Source organism: Lissotriton helveticus, chromosome 2_1 (genome assembly GCF_964261635.1).
Source record: "Lissotriton helveticus chromosome 2_1, aLisHel1.1, whole genome shotgun sequence".
Classification (NCBI taxonomy): Eukaryota; Metazoa; Chordata; class Amphibia; order Caudata; family Salamandridae; genus Lissotriton; species Lissotriton helveticus.
The window spans coordinates 595,010,321-595,029,591 of NC_136059.1; the positions used below are offsets into that span (position 1 = coordinate 595,010,321).

General features: G+C 42.7%; 1 protein-coding gene across 3 annotated transcripts in view; it reads right to left on the reverse strand.

Annotated features, from left to right (window-relative positions):
* The window catches only part of BDP1 (BDP1 general transcription factor IIIB subunit), a 1,449,812-nt gene that overhangs the window by 307,240 nt on the left and 1,123,301 nt on the right, over positions 1-19,271 (reverse strand). For 2 of the 3 annotated variants that reach the window (XM_078675285.1, XM_078675287.1), the window contains one exon: positions 919-1,069. In XM_078675285.1, the coding sequence (XP_078531411.1) occupies positions 919-1,069 (151 nt within the window). The remainder of the gene's footprint in view (positions 1-918; positions 1,070-19,271) is intronic. The other variant, XM_078675286.1, reaches the window with a different exon arrangement.

Sequence of the window (19,271 nt, forward strand, 5' to 3'; positions counted from 1 at the left end):
TGCTAGCCCCCATCATAAGGGTGTTATCTGTGACATAATTTGGCCGGTTCCTAACATAATAGTGGTCATCCTTCACTATTTTGGGTATTTTTGGTCTACTTCTGGTACACTGGCAGACATCATTTACATATTAGGAGCATGACTGGCCTACATTTACCTATTGCTGGCATAATAATGGTCATGACTGATATATGGTCTCTGGGTTTTCTTCTGGAAAGCTGAGTTTCTTTGCCCACAGTGTAAAGTGGTATTTGATACAAAAATGTGCATTTTCAGAAACTGATTCATGATATTTCAAGCTGAGCTGGGGAGACCTACTGCTGTACTTATATCCTTTGTGCAGTAGGGAATGTCAAGATTTGATTGATAAGTCAGGTGGAGGCATTTTATATTGATAAGCTTTTTTCTGGCATTTCTGCTGGTAACCACACCTGGAATACTACTGATAATCCTGCTTTGGATGGTCATAGTGTATTATAGTCACTATTTTACAGTTATAAAATTTGCTGGTAGCTCAGGAAGACTTTCCTTGAGCAGAAGTAGCTCTCACTACAGAAAAGGTTGGAGACCCCTGATTTGGACAGTAATTCCGGTAGTACTATTTTACAACCATAGGTCTATGAAACACTACCGAGGACTGCTGATTCCTTGCTGCTGAAAAAAAAAATCAGCTTTTTATAGCAGTTAAGTAGCACAATTGCTATAATTGGCACACCCTGTCAGCCTTGCAGTGTGCACTTACATAGACTCAGGCCCGAATGTTTAAACTGCCAGGTGTTAATATCTAATTTAATAGGGGACATTAGAATTACGTGAGCATAGGGTGTTGGTGTCTTTGTAGAAAGAAAGATTAATTAATGAGTGAAACATTGCCCTCCCCTGGATTCCCGTTCAGACAAATGCAGTTAGTTTCTTTACCTGTTCATTTGGTGCACTTGCTTATCAGTGCTTGTTTCTGGAGAGATAAGCTCATCTAATTCCAAAGTACCAGTCTTCACTGTCATTCTCTGATCACTTGGCAGTCCAACATTTTGCAGTACCACTGTCCCTTCTGGGGTTTTTCTTTCTGCTATCCATTCAAAACATAAAATATGCAGTTAAAATAGTATTGTTATAAATCTACTTAAGTCTGATGATATATAAATAGGTAACAACTAACATTACAATTTATAGTTTTATCACTTTGAGAGAAACGTTCAGGTAGGCTGGGTTCGGGTAGTTGCATTTGTGTGAGGAGTTTGAATTGAGCACAATTGTGTATCGGGAGCAAGTGGAGTTCCCAGAGGCGTGGTGATGTGAGTTGGTGATCCCAGCGTAGGTGGTGTTCCCATCATCCAACTGGATGGTGACTAGGGCGTGAATGACAGTTTTTCTAGTGTTGCTTGGGAGCCATTTGAAGATCTTCCTCAGTATCTTCAGAGTGTGAAGCGGGGCATGGAAGCAGGATGAATTGTGCGGTCATGTTCAGTTTGGGTGTGTGATTGACAATATTTAAAAACATCATGACTTTTAGTTCCAGCAGTGCTACTGCAATTGCACAAGCATGTGTTGGTACATGAGTACTAACAACACTGAATACATTATGAGAATTATTTGCCTCATTTATGAGGCTGTACATAATAATGATTCCAGATAACTCACAAAACAGTCCCCATGTAGGGAGTTTACAGAAATGTGATCCAATAATAAAATATTTCTTTGCACCCTGTGTTTTAGAAGTACACATTGTGCAAGTCATCCTTGGGCAATGGCCCCACAACTTCCAGTCGAGATGAGAAACATTCCTACTTTCTCTAGCTTGAAATCTCTTCTAAAATACATGCTGAGAAAATCTTCATAATCACTATTTCCTTCCACTACAATGAGCAGTATCTGCAATTCTGTTCCACTAACCCAGTCTTATGTGAACTAAGCTGATGCATAATTTCTTGATTTAACTCAATATTCATAACCCTAGCAGACATGTATCATGTTTATACCAGATGCACCTGGATGTCTTGCTAATATCCTTCTGGGTTGAATTTCTCAATTCACCAGCACCTATTAATGCATTCAATGGTTCATAGGACCCTACACTTAACTAGCAATGATCAGACAGATATGTCCCTGACTTAATATACATCTATGTCTTCATGCTTTGCCCCTTTGACCTGCTCCAATAATAACGACTCAGAGTATGCCAAAGCTACTCATATAATTGTTTTTGTTCAAAACCTCTTTTACTCTTACAATTGTAAGCGCTTTGCGTAAAGTTCTGAAATCGCTCCACCAAACGCTTCTTTTACACCTGTTACTGAAAACACTCTTGTAGAGCGCTTCTAACATTTTTCCATTAAATGCTTGCTAATTTTTTTTTGTAGTACCCTGAAAGGTTTATGTTACTTAACTTGTAAGCATCTATTCGTAGTGTGCAGTGCTGCAGATTCACATGCTAAGCACACTCCTGCCATCTAGTGTTGGAACCACACTATACAACTTGTTTTTCTTGGAGAAGTCTTTGTTGCAGACGTGAAGTCGAGACTCCTCTATGAGTGAATGCGCATGCTCAACAGCTAGTGAGGATGGAGCTTGTGAAGATAGATAAAGGATTCAGAATTATATGTGTGAGGCTAAAATATACATACATGAAATCTGACACCAGAGAACGCCTGCCGGGGCCTGCCTGAATAGATGCTTACATGTTAAGTAACATATGCCATTCGTAGCATGTGCTGGCTGCAGATAAACATGCTATGCATAGACTGTAAAGTAGTTTTCCTCTGCAGTGGCTTCAGTCATCAGATGATGCAGATGTGTGAAATACAGTTCTTAACACTCTTTGACCAACAAGAGCTTGTTGCTTAGCTTGGACATCCACACAATAGTGTTTAGTAAAAGTCAGTTAAAGGAATGCTTCCTACAAAGACCAAAGAAGCACCTTTCTTTCTAGTAGGATATGCTTGCATCACTAATAGCAATGATTAGGACACTTTACTCCGCATGCGTTTACATGCGTTTACAACGCGTGTGATTACCCCACATTTTTTACTCCGCAAAATCTTTTACAATGCAGGGCTTTACAACGCAATCCATTACAACGCAATTTACTAGTCTAACTCCACCGGGGCGTTGCTTTGGGGAATGCCTTGTTTGTGGGGTAAAGCCCTGGGTTGTAAAAGATTTGCGGACTAAAGGCATACTTTGTAACACATTCCTGGTAAAGGATGTTTATCATAGGCAATGTATGTTTGGCTTTTATGTAACATCTGCATGCATTTTAATATCCATTTTGCAATTCCAGCTTTTGAAATTGTGCTTCCTTTTCTAGGATTGGAGAAAGCAACAAAGAATGTGTTTTCCTAAAACATTAAGTCCTATAAAAGTAATACGTTGATGCTCTTTTAACATCAAGTATGTGAAGGGGGAGGGAGGTCAAGTGTTTCATTTAAGTAAAAAAGGGATATGACTTTTGGAAGAAACTTTGGATTTGTCTGTAGCCTTACCTTGTCTTAAAAACTTGAAGATATGGTTCTTCTATTGTGTGGGCCGGCAACTCACTTACCCTTATCAATGATGTGATAGCTACTAGAAAAGCCATAACAGGAACTGTAGTGAATAGGAATGCAAAGGCTCAAAAGGTGTGGACAATAGTCTTGTAAGTACCACATTTGAATTCCTGATGGGACCGGCGGTGCTCATGAAGGAATTATTATTTTAAGTACTTCTATGAAAGATATAATGACCGGTATGCTGGAAAAGGGACTGGTGCTTCTGATTTTGCAGGTATGCAGGTATATTGCAACTGTAGCAAGCTGCAGTTGTGTGGAAGTGTATGCTAGCATTGATATTTGTAGATGCAGCAGATAACATACAATTTGTTGTACTGTGGGAACACAAGGGTCCATGTTTTGAGCAATACAGTAAATGGACAAACCTTTTCCGTTTAGCTGTAGAGCAGGCTTCAGCTGTTAAATGCCTTGTCTCTCTTAGAAAGTCAATACACTCTGGAGGCAGTTGTAAGCATCCAAATTCTAGGACTTCAGGAGCCAAATTATACGGTCGAGTTGTTTTTGGTTGGAATCACTGACTCTGCCCCCTCTGTGGGTGAGGAGGTCTGGAGTATTGGCAAGCATCTTGTGAGGTACAAGGGACAATTCCAAAAGTGTCATGCACCAGGGTTGTCGCTCCCAAGGGGGAGACTGAAATCATCTTGAGAGATGCCTGAGCTTCTTTACAAGAAATGGAATGAGAGGGAGAGGTGGAAAAGCGTAGACAAATATCCCTGACCAATTCATCCATGGTGCAGTGCATATGGATTGTGGATGGTAGTACCTGGAGGCGAAGCTTTGGCACTTTGTGTTTTCTGCGGGTGCATACAGGTCCACATTCAGCGCCCCCCAATGGTGAAATTAGAGTTGGAGGTCTTGGGGGTGGAGTTTCCACTCGTGCACTTGTTGCGTCCTGCTGAGCGGTCTGCCACAGAATTGTCCACTCCCAGGAGATATTCTGCCAGAAGCTGGATGTAATGGTGAAGAGCCCAATGCCAAATTTCCAGCGCTAAGTGAGACAACTGTATTAAATGGGTGCCTCCCTGCTTCTATGTGTAATATATTGCTGTCATTTTGTTTGTTCTGAGGAGTACAACTTTCCGAGTTATATTGGTAATAAAGGCTTTTGGTGCTAACTGTATTACGACGAGTTCTAGTACATTGATGCGCACCGTTTGTTGTTGATAGGGCCATAGGAGTGATGCATCAGTGGTAATTGTCACTGGCAGAACTGGGTCCAAAAAAGGTTTGCCTTTGATAACATTGTCTGTGCTCACCTATTGGAAGGACCATTGGACCGCGGAGAAAATCAACACTAGATCCACTAAACTGCCCTCCACTTGTGACCACTAACATGCTAGCCACTCTTGTAGGAGATGTATGTAAAGTCTGGCGCGCAGCATAATTGCTAAACAGGTGCCGTCATGCCCAAGAGGTGCATCACTACCATAACTGGCAGGCAGCGGTATGACTGAAAAAGAGCCCGTTGGTTCTGGAGATTGAGAATCCTCTGGTCTGTGGGATATGCTTTGACTGTAACAGAATTTAGAGTCACTCCCAGATATGTCTGTATTTAGAGAGGCTGTAAGTGGGACTCTGATGCACGGATTGTAAAACGCAATTTGTGTAACAAGTTGATGGTCGCCTGTGCATCCTACAGGCATTTCTGTCTGCTTGAACTCTATATCAGCCAATCGTCCAGATATGGGAAGACAAGAAGGTTGTGTCTCCTCAAATGGGCTGCTACAACTGCCAGGCATTTGGTAAAGACTCTTGGTATTGTTGTCACCCTGAAAGGCAACACCTTGAACTGGTAGCAACATCCAATTACCCGAAAACTGGGGTAACGTCAATGTGCTGGATGAATGGGGATGAGAAAGTAAGCGTCCTTCAAGTCGAGTCGCCTTCTTGAAGCAGAAGGATCACATCCTTAAGAGTTACCATATGGAAGTGTTCTAATAATATGTATTGATTGAGGGGTGGGGATCCAGTATTGGTCTCAGAGTTCCGCCATTCTTGGGTATCAAGAAGTATAAGGAATACAAGCCTCTTTCGAGGAATTCTTTTGGAACTTGCTCTTTGGCATCTTTCGACTGCAGAGCATTCACCTTGTCCTTGAGAAGGTTAAGGTGTTCAGGGTTTGTGTGCGTGGTGGCATGTTTAGGGGCTGTGATGTGAGTTCTAGGCAGTATCTGTGCTTAACGATGGCTACACCCAATGGATTGCATTTTGGACCAAAGGTGGTGGAACTGCTGCAGTATTGCCCCAACAAGTGTTGTGTGATCAGGGGGAAAGTTGTGGAGAATCACTGTTTAGATGCAGAGGCTCACTTTTCCAAGCGTACCTTTACCTTTTCCTCTTTGACTGCCCCCTTTGTTTCCTCCTCTGTAATAGCCACTAGCACTTTGCTGGTGGCATACCTGCTGTTGTTTCTGGTAGGACTTAGTGCTAGTAGTGGTGGTCCTCTCTGCATCCCTGCCCTGAAACCTACGAAAGGACTGCTGCCTAATTGTTGTGACAGCAACACCCCCATGGAAGTCAGAGTTTCAGTGTCTTCTTAAATTTTTCTGAATTGAGTATTCACCTCTGCACCAAAGAGATGCTCACCATCAAAGGTGTTGCTGACCTCAGGTTTAAATCCCTATATGCGTAGCCAAGCATGTCGGAGTAGTATTATTAAGAAATTAATTCCTTGTGCCGCAGTATCCACACTGCCCAGGGTGAACCGAATAGTTGCATTGGAGTTTTGTTTGCCTCAAGAAACTAGTTCTTCTGCTCTTTGTTTATTCCTCTCTTTGTTCCTCCATGTCATCGCAGGCAGCCCTGTTATACCATAAGAGAGGGCCCACTGAATTGGCTATGCACCAATGATTGGCATGTCCTACTGCCATACGTTTGCCTGATGTATCTATACGCTTCCTCTCCTTATCCGAAGGGGGAGTGTCACCTGTACTTTGGGAAGCTTCCCTTATACTACCTGCTGTAACCAATAGGGAATAAGCCCTTGAGTGTCCCCTAATGTAAAGCGCATCATTAGGAGAAGGTTTGTATATGCGCCTGATTCGAGGTGTTAGTACACGTGACTTAACCGGATCTTTATATATCTCTGTAGATACTCTAAGCATTGACCCTATCATGAGTAGATACTAAACTGAGCACTCAGTTTTGGAGAGGGTCGCCACACACAAAAAAAAAAAATCACCTTCCTCTTCAGTGGTGTTCATCTGAACTTTGTGATAGCCAGCTATGCGCTGTAAAACACTGTGATGGGAAGCAGTGCCATCTGGTGGTGATGCCTTAACCGGGCTGGGCACATCAATGCCAGGGTCTGGTGAAACAACATCATATGCATCCCAAGGACCTAGACTCACTGGGGCCACTCCCTGAAAGTCATTATCATGAGTGTACTTAGTAGGGCTCCCTGTGTCTATGTCGCCTTACTGCATGGAAACTGGTGACATAGATTGTGGTGAAATGTCCAGTGGCATAGGGGGCTGGTTGATTTGTGTTCAATTGTCTTTTTCTTTGGAGGAGGCTGAGGTTGAGCAATGTCCTGAGGAGTCCTTGTTTGATTTGGTTATTCTAAAAAATGTTCTGCCTACCAACGTATTTTTCTGTTCATTAGTCCTTGAAGGTTCTCTGAGACATTGCCCTCTGTATCAGGGTGGCCTGTGCAATGGGCTTTTGGCAAGTTTCTTTTTGCCCGACGCTCCTGTGGAGTCAAAGCTATTGCTGTCTCTATCTTTGGTGCTGATGGCTTTTTAGGCGTCAATGCCGATACTGCGTGTGGAGTCCATGCCAATGACTTTACCAGCACTGAAGCAGTACACGTCACCAATGGTTTGTTAACGCCATGGGCTGTGCAGGCATCAATGGATTTGTCGACACCAAATGCTGCTTTGGATTCAAGGGTAGCGTGTCCCCTTCACTTTTGCCCTGTAAGCCCAACTAGGATCTAAGCTGTCATCCTGTCTCAGATCCGATGAGCCTCTCGGTATCGACCAGAAAGCTGCCGTGCACTAAGATGCTGAAAAGTGGGCACTGCGGGTAATTGTGTGGTGTAAGCATGGGTCTGCTGACCCTCTGTATTCACGGCCTTTGGAGTAGTTTTCATCCTGGAACCGGATCTCGCAGTCTTGTTCGGAGTCCTCGGATGCGATATAATGTGAATTGCACAATAGGACGCCCTCTTCAGCCCCATCTTCCTTTTCTTCTCTGTCAGCGCCAATGCGTGCTTCTTCCGCGGAGAATTCTGCCTCCACTTCCATATCCATAGTGTGAGCTAGACTTCTATTGCGTTGTTTTTGAACAGGTTGTAGGCTGTGCAATCCTGTTCATTATGTTCCAGCCACAGGCAAAGGTGGCAGACATCATGCCGATCGGAGTACACGTATTCCCAGGCACTACAGGAACTTTCGAAAAACTCTGTCTATCTTACCTTCCATTACCCGGAGCTGAGCGTTCTTGGTGGTGCAGAGGAAGGAGTGCAGTCGAGGTAGACCTCTCAGTGGATGTTCCTTAGAAGGTCACCGGGTACGAATCTGACTATCAATACGAGGTTTCAAGGTATTGACTGATTCTGTTCTGCAGTGGGAAGTCATAAGGACGCCCAAGTTGCATGGAGCTCTGGCGCGAACCTTCGGGACCCTAAGTCGGAAAAAATAATTCTAACAATGGAAAATGACCATGCATATTCACTGGAAGAGGAGAAGCATCAAAGACTTCTTTGAGAAAAAAGTTGTAAAGTTCGGTCCCAACACTAGATGGCAGGAGTGTGCATAGCATGTGCATCTGCAGCCAGCACCAACCACAAATCTGTTTTTTCTATACGCTTCCTCTACTCATGATATGTCTTGCACAGCACAGGAAATCTGGTTGGGTGGCGTCTGCATTGTATAAAACAATAGCTGCTATTTTACTTCAGTTAACTTAAAATAAACGATTCCCTTAAAATAAAGAAAGCAAAGTGAAAATGTAAACTCAAAAGGAAAATTATCATAAATACCATGACACCAAGAGAAACCTACGGCAACAACAGTTAAGGACACGAATTTCGTAGCGCGCACTGCATCGCAAAATGCGATGCTGTGCGCGCTACAAATTTCGTTTTATTAATTAAATTGTGTACTTACCTGCAATTATCCATATGCCGGTTTTTAGGTCCCTCCACCCTACCCCTCCCCCTCCCCGCCTCCCTGCCCCACCGTAACTCCCTCCACAGCCCGCGGCTGGACAAGTGCCAAGTTTAACTACAATGCTTGCCCTGTATTGTAATAGTGCTTAGGACTCTGTAGGAAATGCTTGGTACAACATGAACAAAGAGTCACCATCTCAGTTTTTGCTAGTGCAAAGGCTGCAATCTAAGGACTTGGTTGGGGGACCAACTCAGAAGTAGAAAACTATGAAATGGAAAAGCTGTGCTAGGCTGAATTAGCAGTCAGGCAGAGAAAAGTAGAAATGGGTACTTAAGAGTTAATGAAGAGGAAAACTTGAATTTAGAGCACGTTGTATAAATAATAAAGAATATGAGTAGAATTATAGCTGATCCTGTAATCAGCCACGTCCCTATATTTGACATGAAAAGGAAATACTGAACAGAAACATTAAACTGTTCTGGTGCACCTAATGACATCAATCATGATTTTAGATCCTAAGAAACACCACTGGTACAGAAAGGATATTGTTACTTACCCAGTAAGCATCTGTTCTTGGTATGTAGAGCTGTAGATTCAAATGCATTGCATACTTCTGCCAGCTAGTGTTGGGTCCGGATGTTTGCAAGTTGTTTTTCTTCAAAGAAGTCTTTCCAATCACGAGGTAAGGTGACTCCTTTCGGTGATAGTGTGCATGGGCATCGACTCCATTGTTAAATTGTTTTCAGGCAGAGGGTGAGAATGGAGTTAGTAAGTGTAGAATAGAGATGTCCATGCATGTGTATGTAAAGTAAGAAACAGCAACAGGTACAGGGGAGGCGGGTGGGCACAAGTGGATCTACTGCTCTACATGCCAAGAACAGATGCTTACGGGGCAAGTAATATTATTCGTTCAAGGCATGTGAACTGTAGATCACATCCTTTGCATAGACTATACAGCAGTATACCCCCAACGCGGTGGCTAATCTGTAGCTGTTGCAGTTGTTTGAAGAAGTGTTTTAAGTACTGCCTGACCTACATTAGCTTGTTGCCTCGCTAACACATCTACACCATAGTGCTTGGTGAATGCGTACGGTGTAGACCTTGGTGCTCCCTTATAGAGGTCAGCTATGGGAATATTCCCTAAAAAGGCCATAATAGCACTTATTTTGCGGGTGGAATGCACTCTAGGGGGTATTATCAAGGTTCTTTTTGCTTTCGTAGAACATGTTTGAATACATTTCACAATCTATCCTGAAAGGCCTGATTTAGATATGGGATTGCCTTTGTGTCAGCGGCGAAACTTCTTTTGTTCTTTCCACATAATATAGTAGAGCTCTTCTAACATCTAGTGTGTGTAGATCTCGTCTGATACTGAATCAGGGTGAGGAAAAAACACAGGTAACTCAACTGGTTGATTGATATGAAAAGCAGAAACAATTTTAGGAAGAAATGTGGGATTGGTCTAAGAATCACTTTGTCGTTGTGAAACTGAAAGAAAGGCTCTTGTATAGTTAGTGCCTGAAGTTCACCAACTCTCCTTAGGGATGTGATTGCAATGAGAAAAGCAACCTTCCGTTTGAGAGGAATTGTAATTGGCACCTGTGCACTGGTTCAAATGGTGGACCCATTAGCCTCGTAAAGACTATGTTTAAGTTCCATACTGGTGCAGGTGGGACTCTTAGTGGTATCGCTCTCTTTAATCCTTCCATAAAGGCCTTAATCACTGGTACTCTGAATAAAGATAAGTGTTCTCTATTTTTGTAAGTATGCAGCTACTGCTGCTAGATGCAAGCGAATTAATGTGTAGGCTAGTCCAGATTGCTGTAAAAGTAAGAGATAACTGTTGATGTTTTGCACTGAAGCATTGTGGGGATTGATATTGTTATTGTTGCAATAGATAACAAACCGTTTCCATTTTGCTGCATAAGTAGGTTTTCAAGCCTCTTTTAGGATATTTATACAGTCTGGCAGGGATTGTAAATAACTTGTAAATAACCAAACTCTATGACTTCAGGAGCCAAATCGCTAGGTTGAGCTCTTTGAGATTTGGGTGCTTGATTTCTCCATGGGCTCCAAGTGAGGAGACTGGAGTTGAGATGCAGCTTTTGGTATGGAACTACTGAGAGATCCAGTATGGTGGTGAACCAAGGTTGACATGCCCATGTGGGAGCTATGAGAATCAGTTTGAGGGATGTTTGTTTTGAGCTTCCGAACTACTAACGGAATGAGTGGAAGAGGAGGAAAAGCACAGGCAAATATCCCTGACCAGTTCATGCATAGGGCACTGCCTTTGGAGAGCTGGTGTGGGCACTTGTGGATTTGCTGTCTTTGTCTGCTGAGAAGGTCTGCAATCTGATTGTTTACCCCTGAAAGATGCTCTTTCAGGACATAAATAATGTGGTGTATAGACCATTTCCAAATGGCTTGTGCTAGGCGTGACAGTTGGAGAGAGTGTGACCTGCTCGGTTTCTGTATATAGTACATAGATGTCATGTTGTCTGTGCAGACTAGGACAGCTTTGCCCGTGAGGTGAAATTGGAAAGCTCTGAGCGCTAGAAACACTGCTAGTAGATTGAGGTGATTTATATGGAGACTCTTTTACTTAAGAATCCAAAACCCTTGGATTGAGTGATTTTGTAGGTGAGCACCCCACCCAGTGAGCAATGCATCTGCTGTTAGCACTGTCTGTGGAATAGGGTAGATTTTGTGGGTTCCACCACTACAGAGGGCGAAGGGTGCGGCCATGTACCAACACTAGATCGGTGAACTAACCCTGTGACTGGTTTTACTGACTAGCTAAGCATTCTTGAAGGGGACGCATGTGAAGTCTTGCGTGGGGAACAATTACAATGCAAGACGCCATCATCCCTAGCAGTTGCATGAATATTCTTGCTGGTAATGATTGGTTGGGCTGAAACTGAGTGAGAAGGGACTGACTACTGAGAATTCTGGTTGTACTGGGAGCGGCTAGAGCTTTTTGAGCATATATTGTGGCTTCCAGATAGGTTTGTGTGTTGGAAGGCTGTAGATGAAACCTCAATGTGTTTACTTTAAACCCTAGTTGGCGTAGTAAGTGAATAGTGGTTTGAGTGTGTTGGAGACACATTTGGTAAGTGCTGGCTTTGATGAGCCAGTCGTCTAGGTATGGGAAGACGTGTATGTGCTGTCTTCTCAGATGGGCTGCAACTACTGCAAGGCATTTGGTAAATACCCTGGGAGCAGTAGTGACTCCAAACAGTAGTACTTTGAAATGGTAATGAAGACTTGAGATCATGAATCTGAGATATTTGCGATGAGCAGGATGAATTGGAATGTGGAAATATGCGTCTTTTAATTCTAGAGTAGAAACAAAGTTGCCTGCTGTAGAAGTACAAACACTTGTTGAAGTGTCACCATGTTGAAATGCTCTGACAGTAAATAGTGGTTTAGATGTCTGAAATCTAGAGTAGGTCTCAAGGAGCCGTCCTTTTTGTATATTAAAAAAAATACAGGGAGTACATGCCTGACCCTTGATAGTGTAATGGTACAGGCAATATGGTGCCTTTTAACAAAAGACTGGACTTCTTGTTCAAGTTAGTGTAAATGTTCTGGTGACATTTTGTGAAAGCATTTTGGAATGTTTGGAAGATTGTTGGTAAGCGCCAGGCAATAACCATGATGGACAATTCCTAACACCCATTTGTCTGTGGTGTTAGATTGCCAAATGGGGAGGAATTGTAGAAGACGTCCCCCAACAGGTGTTAAATGAATGGGAGGAAATGTAGACAAGCCACTGCTTGTTAGGGAAGAGCGATTTACGTGGTGTGAAACCTTTACCTCTACCTTTGACATTGTTACATCTGCATCCTCCTCTAAAGAAGCCTCTTGTAGAGGAAGATTGATTGTTGCCTTTGAACGATGCAGCTGTATTATCTGAGGACATGGTTTTCGACCCTCCTTGATAGAAGGTGCAATGAAAGGAGCCACAATTGGAAAGAGACTGTAGAGTTCCCATAGACTTGGCCACTTCTGTATTTTTTTTAATGGTTTCCAATGAGTTATCCACTTCGTGCCCAAACAGATGCTCCTTGATAAATGGAGAATTTAAAATTGACTGATGCGCTTCGGGATTGAAACCAGAAATCCTCAAGCATGCATGCCTCCTTAATAACACACTAGTGTTGATCTCTCTAGCTACGGTATCAGCAGCATCTAAAGCCTATCTAATTGATGAATTGGAATGAGCTTCTCTTCCTGCACTAAATCATGAGCTTTTGCTCTTGTACTCATCTGGGAGATATTGGAGCAATTGCTCCATTTCATCCCAGCGTGCTCTGTCATACTTGGCTAGTAGAGCCTGGGTGTTGGCCATGCGCCAATGATTTGCTGCTTGGGCGGCTACTCTTTTAGAAGAGGCATCTAACAGTTTTGGCTCTTTGTTAGGAGGGGAGCATCCCCTGTAGTTTGTGAATTGGCCCTTTATGGACATTAGAGACAACCAAAGATTCTAGTGGTAACTGTCCTTTAATAAAAGTTGGATCAGAGGGAGCAGGCTTATATTTTTTGTTTATTCTGGGGGTGAAAATAAGAGCGCGTCCACAGTCTTTAAAAATATCATCGGCATGTCTTATCATACCGTTGAGCATAGGTAGAGTCAGGCTAGTACTATGTGTTGTACTGAGCATTTCAAATAAGAAATCTTCCTCTAGATATTCCTTGTGTAACTGTACTCCATGATATTCTGCAGCTCTAGCAAGTAATTCTAGATATCCCACATTATCATCAGAAGGGAAAGGCTTTGCAGGATAAAGACCTGGGTCGTTATCTGTGGGTAAATCAGTGTTGTAATCCTTCCAGGGATCTATTGGTAAAACATTGTCCCCCCCCCCATCTCCATTATCATTATCATCATCATCAGGTGGTGGTGGAGAGTTAGTTGGTGTAATAAGTAGATGCTCTAATGTTGAGGCATGTGGTGCAGGGGACCGTGGTGAAGGAGGAGGAGGAGAGTGGTTAGTACCAACATTCTTCCTCTTTAAAGGAATTTGATAAAGGTTTGCACTTCTGAGGCCGTTTAGTAAGGACATGTCCTGTATCTGGATTTATATAAAGTTACTTTTGTTTTGGGTCCGATTTACGTGTTGGGACTTCGAAAATTGGATCCTGTTGCTTCGTGGAATATTTTTCCGTTTGGGCACCATAGATTTCAGTGCCGGGATAGAATGACTTTTCGACGCCGAAGGTTTCGATTCTGAAGCAGTCTTTGGCGGCGGTGTCAAGGATTTCGGCTCCAAGGCAGTTTTCGGCTTTGAGTCTGAAGGTTTCGGCTCGGTGGCTGACTCAATCTAGAGCTGGAAGGCTTAGCGACATTTTTCGGTGCCGATCCGGAGGGCTGTGCATCAGAAACGTCTTCTTGGTGGCAACTGTGTCCCGAATGCGGAGGTGGAACCGAAGCCTTTTGTTAGGGCTGTTTTGTATTTTGGGGCAAGGGGTGTTCAGTACTCACGGGACGTTGACCTTGTGGTAAGTCTTCTTCCATCTTGGAGACTGATTACGGAATAGATGCAAGTTCTTCTTTTTCTTCCTCGGTCCCTTGTACGTCGAATTTGTGCTCGGATCCTTCCCCGAAGATGTCCGGCGTGTATTCAACATTTTGACTCTGCATTTCAGGACGTTGAACCCAACAATCGCAGGGCGTTTTCTTCAACCGATATGGTCAGCACGCGTTGCAGTCCTGTTCGTTGTGCTCCGGAGACAAGCACGAGTTGAACACTTCGTGAGAGTCAGTGCGTGGATACGTCGCGTGGCACAGAGGACAGAATTTGAATGGAGTCCGTTCCATCGACTGCGAGGTGGACAGACGCGGCTTGCGTGGACTGCCTTCCTTAAGTTTTCTGATCTAAATAGAGATTTTCCTCAACGGATATGATACGCAGAGAAGCGGGATACACGTTCAAAGCAATACAGACGCAGGTAGGGTGGATTGCGCACGGAGGGGAACTGGAAGATCGGTTTAGAACATCAGCAATACACGTCTTAACTCGATGACGGAAAAAAACAAACTAACAAACATGCGCACTACCACCAAAAGGAGTCACCTTACCTTGTAACTGGAAAGACTTCTTCGAAGAAAAACAACTTGCAAATATCTGGACCCAACACTAGATGGCGGGAGCATGCAAAGCATGTGATCTACAGCTCACATGCATCAAACAGAATTTTTTCTTTACTAGAACATTACTCCATGTACACATCTCCTGCTGTTACGACATACAAAAAACAATAAAGCAGCTGCTACAGAGAACTTTAAGGATCACCATGAGAATAGGCATCAAACTGGACAAACTAGACGCGGCATACAGAAACAGAGCAGAATCTAAATGCTTCTGATTGACACGACAGTGATGTCTGTAGAACTACAATACCAAAAGGTTCGAAGAGACATTTTATGGAAAACCACCAATAAAGAACAAGTACTCTGTATATCATTAAAGAGCAGAACAATCAGTGTTGCAAGGTTTCCTGCAAAGGCATGAGAACATGGTGCTAAATTTGGGATATACAGACTGTCTCCATTAAATGATACACCCTGGAAAAAAGACTTGATGGGTTTCTAAATGTTGAGAATGTTGGGGATATAATAATATTTAGACATTTGAGAGATAAAAGGAAAGCACAGATTTCAACATCACAAAATAAATAAGTAAACTGTCACGGGAGGTGTTTAAAACCAATTATTGAAAAAAGTATTTTAAAGAAGTGAAGGAATTCAAACGGAAAAAACATAAGTAGGAGACCCACTATATATGGAGAGGATGAATTAGTAACAAACTGCTTAAACTGGCAGGTGGAAAGTCGAGCGATACAGCAAAGAACAAAATCATATCCTTCTCCCTCACACAGGGTGGTCAGATTAACTGAGAATATTAAGATCAACCCAAACACCTACCCAATAAAAGTTAAAATATGGACAAAGATGAGGTCTACTGGGCATGTACCATAGTGAAAAGGTATACCTACTTAGAAGACAACAGCGCTAATGGATATGAGGCTCAAGCAGGCCAAAGAAAACATTCTCTTTCTAATGGCATCAATTTTGTTCAATTCCCTATCCAGGGGATTTGTTGGGAAATAATTTGGATTAACTTCGCTTGTTGAGGTTTGAACAATTAGGCACTCATGTAGGGTGCTTGGTGATAAAGTCCAGGTTACCGGGAGCCACTCTATGTTACTTAATTCCCTAGTTACAGGTCAACTGAGGAGCGGGCACATGAACATGGCTTAGACCATGTAGCCAGAAGTCGGAAAAAGCTCAGAGAAAGCTGTTCCCGTTTGTATAATCTGTCACCACATTTGTTTTTGTCTCAGTAGTGGGAAAAGGTAACTGTAGTGCCTCAGCAGCGCTCTGAACCACCATTACTGTTTTTCAGAAGACTTGTTGAGCCCACTGGTATTTTGTAGATCAATACGGTGGATTCTCAGTGTAATCAGGAAGGAGGAATCTGTCCCCTTCTCCATCATCATCAGTGTCCTGAGGGATACAAGTGTTTATTTCACTGGCTCTGAATCTGAGCCTAAAATAGCGTGAATCTTCTTCTGGTATTGACATTGGGGTAGAGGAATCTAATTTGAATCTGGCTGAATGACTATCGGTTGCACATTTGTAATTTTCGAACATGACAAAAGCTTGAATAAGGCCGATGTTGGTTTAGGGTCCAAAATCCGTGTTGAGAACAGATCATCGACCGGTGTCGTTGGAGTAAGTGTCAGTGTAGGCACAAAAGGAAACAGTGTGGACCTTAGCACTGGAGTAGACGTCAGTGCCAGGATCGGCATGGGCTCAGTAAAGGGTTCTGAGGGGCAGACCAGACAACAAAACTTCGACTGGAGACCCCTGTGGCTTTGTGGTGTAGTGTAGTTCCTATTATCCCAATAGGCTCTGCGCATTGTAATAATATCTTCAATAGTATAGACGTAGGACAGAGGTTAACTAGGTCTTCTACTGACGATATTAGACTTAAAGTTTAGTGTTTGCCAGCTAGCTCAGAGTTCACTAGAAACCTTCTCGAATAGACAAGGAGGAGTTTAACCTCCCTGGATAGACAAGAAGGGATTTAGTTTCTGACAACCATAGAACATGACAACTTTGCTCTCAAATCAAGAGTGTATCTCTAGAGTCGTGTGAAAACAAAAGACAACTTATTTTACTCAGTCAGTTCAGTGCATTCTTAGTTTCACCAGATTGTAGACAAAAGGAAGAGACGGGCGTGTTCAATAAAAGATGTTATTTATTGATCAGTCTCTTTTCTCATACAAGAGAAATGAATCGCTATTATTGCAATACTTATTGTTAAGTAGAGTGCATACAGTAAAAACAGAATTATAAAATAATACTGTAAAAGCATTGACATGGTTTCTTAGCCATATGATACTTAAAATTGATAAAATAGATACATACATATATACATTGACTAATCGTACTCAACTGGTGCTTCTAACTACGCCTACCCCAATGTACCTGACCTAAGCCTAATACGTGGGCGGGAGTAGATAAGTAGCAGTTTAAGTTAAGTTTGCTTTGCCAAGGGTCTGCTTCAAGAATTCTCTGCAAGGGGTTATTCAGTTCAGTACCTGGGATTTAGAAGGCTGGAGAGCTGGTATCTCTATCTCAGGGCTTGATATCCCAGCTGCCTGCAAGGGCGGCTGGAAGCGCCGGAGCTGGATTTCTCGGCAGGAGAAAAGGCAGCGTCTCTTTCTCAGCGCGTCAGAAAGGAGGGGCAGCGTCTGTGGGCTTCGCTGTCAGCTGGGCTCCTCGGCAAGTCTCGCTGCTCCAATCTTGTCACCACCTCGTGTGTTTGCTTAAGGCAATGTCGGTATTATTTATACCTGAAAGGTGCCGAGATTGACGTAAGGATGGACATAAATACGTCAATAAGGATGTCATAAGAACTGGTCGTTCGCACATTCTTCACTGAAGTTCTCGGCTAAATCAAAACAATGGCTGCGGGGATTTCCGAGGTCGCTGTAGGTTTGTTTTGTTTTGAGAACTCCGTATGCCTATTACGGGGCTGGAGAAATAGTGTTTGCCTAATGAGATGGCATGCGCTATGACCTAATCAGATAACGGGCTTCTGTGCCGTTGTATGACTAATCAGATAACGGGTTTTTGTAGAGTTGAATGGCTGCTAGTTAATTATTAACCAGACAAGGGTCAGAAATAGGGGGATCGATACAGTACCCATAGTAAATACATCACACCCACTCCACGTAATCTATCTCCATATTTACAAATCTAGGCATAGTAAACAAAACTAGTAGTGCATGTGTATACCGAACCACCCCAAAATACAATCAAATGCATTTTGAAAATTGGAAATGCGAAATACACGAAAAGATGAGTATAGTTACTATATGCACTTCAAGCAGTATAATAATGCAAAATCTAATACGCATATTTTGAAATCAGCATGAACGAAATGCGGAAATTACACATGAAATGGCTCTTAATACAGAAGAAAAAAATTCGAAACCATCTCATCACAAAATCATAAATACTTGTGAACATGCTAGAGGGTAGCTAATGTCTCTAGAGTAGCTAAAAATAGAAATTTTGTTCTCTAAGAATAGTTTTACTTTAAGCAGAAGATAGTGTCCCAAAAAATCGTAAATATTTTTGGAAATGGAGAAAAAAAAAATGTCCCGCTCTCCGTAAAAACTGGTGAGAAAATTTCTTATTGCTTTATTTTCAAAGTTGAAGGCCAAATTCAGGGTATAGGGAACGCCGTGTGCTAGTTTGCTCAAAGTCATTCTTTCTGTTCTGGTGAAAACATCATATTGTTGAGACTTTAGAAAAAACTGTCAACTGCTTCTTGCGAAAGTTCCACTAACTCGGAAAAATTAATTAACATGCATTCATGAGCATGATTGCCTTCATTGATGTTTCGATCAGCATTGCTGACAGAAGGTCGTACCTGATCGATGCTGCTTTCATCTTGTACTTCACTACTCTTCAATCGTAGTGGTGAAGTCTCCACGAATGCCGACATCAGGATTGGTAGCCGCTGGGGACAGTACAAGGCATGAGCCGTTACCGGACCCAACAAAGTCTCTGCGTCCATTGGCACATCTGATTGTAGTGTCAGACAGGTGTCCAACACGCATTCTTCGCCGCATAGCAAGCACCTTAATACAGGCATAACACAACGTTGCCACATCGGTCTAAATGAAAGAAACCAAGTCATGTTCAGGTCTCTAAGCCGGGCTATTCCAAGGATTTTAGTTATGCGGTCCCTGTAGCGTATGGCTAGGATTGTTTCTTCCATTGTCGCTGGTGTCTTGTCTGTGACGTGGTTTGCCATAGCGAAGTAACAGGATCAAAAATAGGATGCCTGCCACTAGTCCCAAAAGGAGAGGAAGTCCGCCAAAGATGGAATGGACAAAATCAGGAAAAATACCCAGGATGGCTTTGAATGGGGTTAAAGCTCCCGAAAACACTGTCTTAAATACACTCGAGATTCCACTTGTATCAGAAATATTTAAGATTTCGCTCAGTATTTCTGCGAAATGTATGGGGGAATTGGTTGATAACAGTGAATGAATCTCTGCAGTTGTCCTTGCAACTTGGAGATCA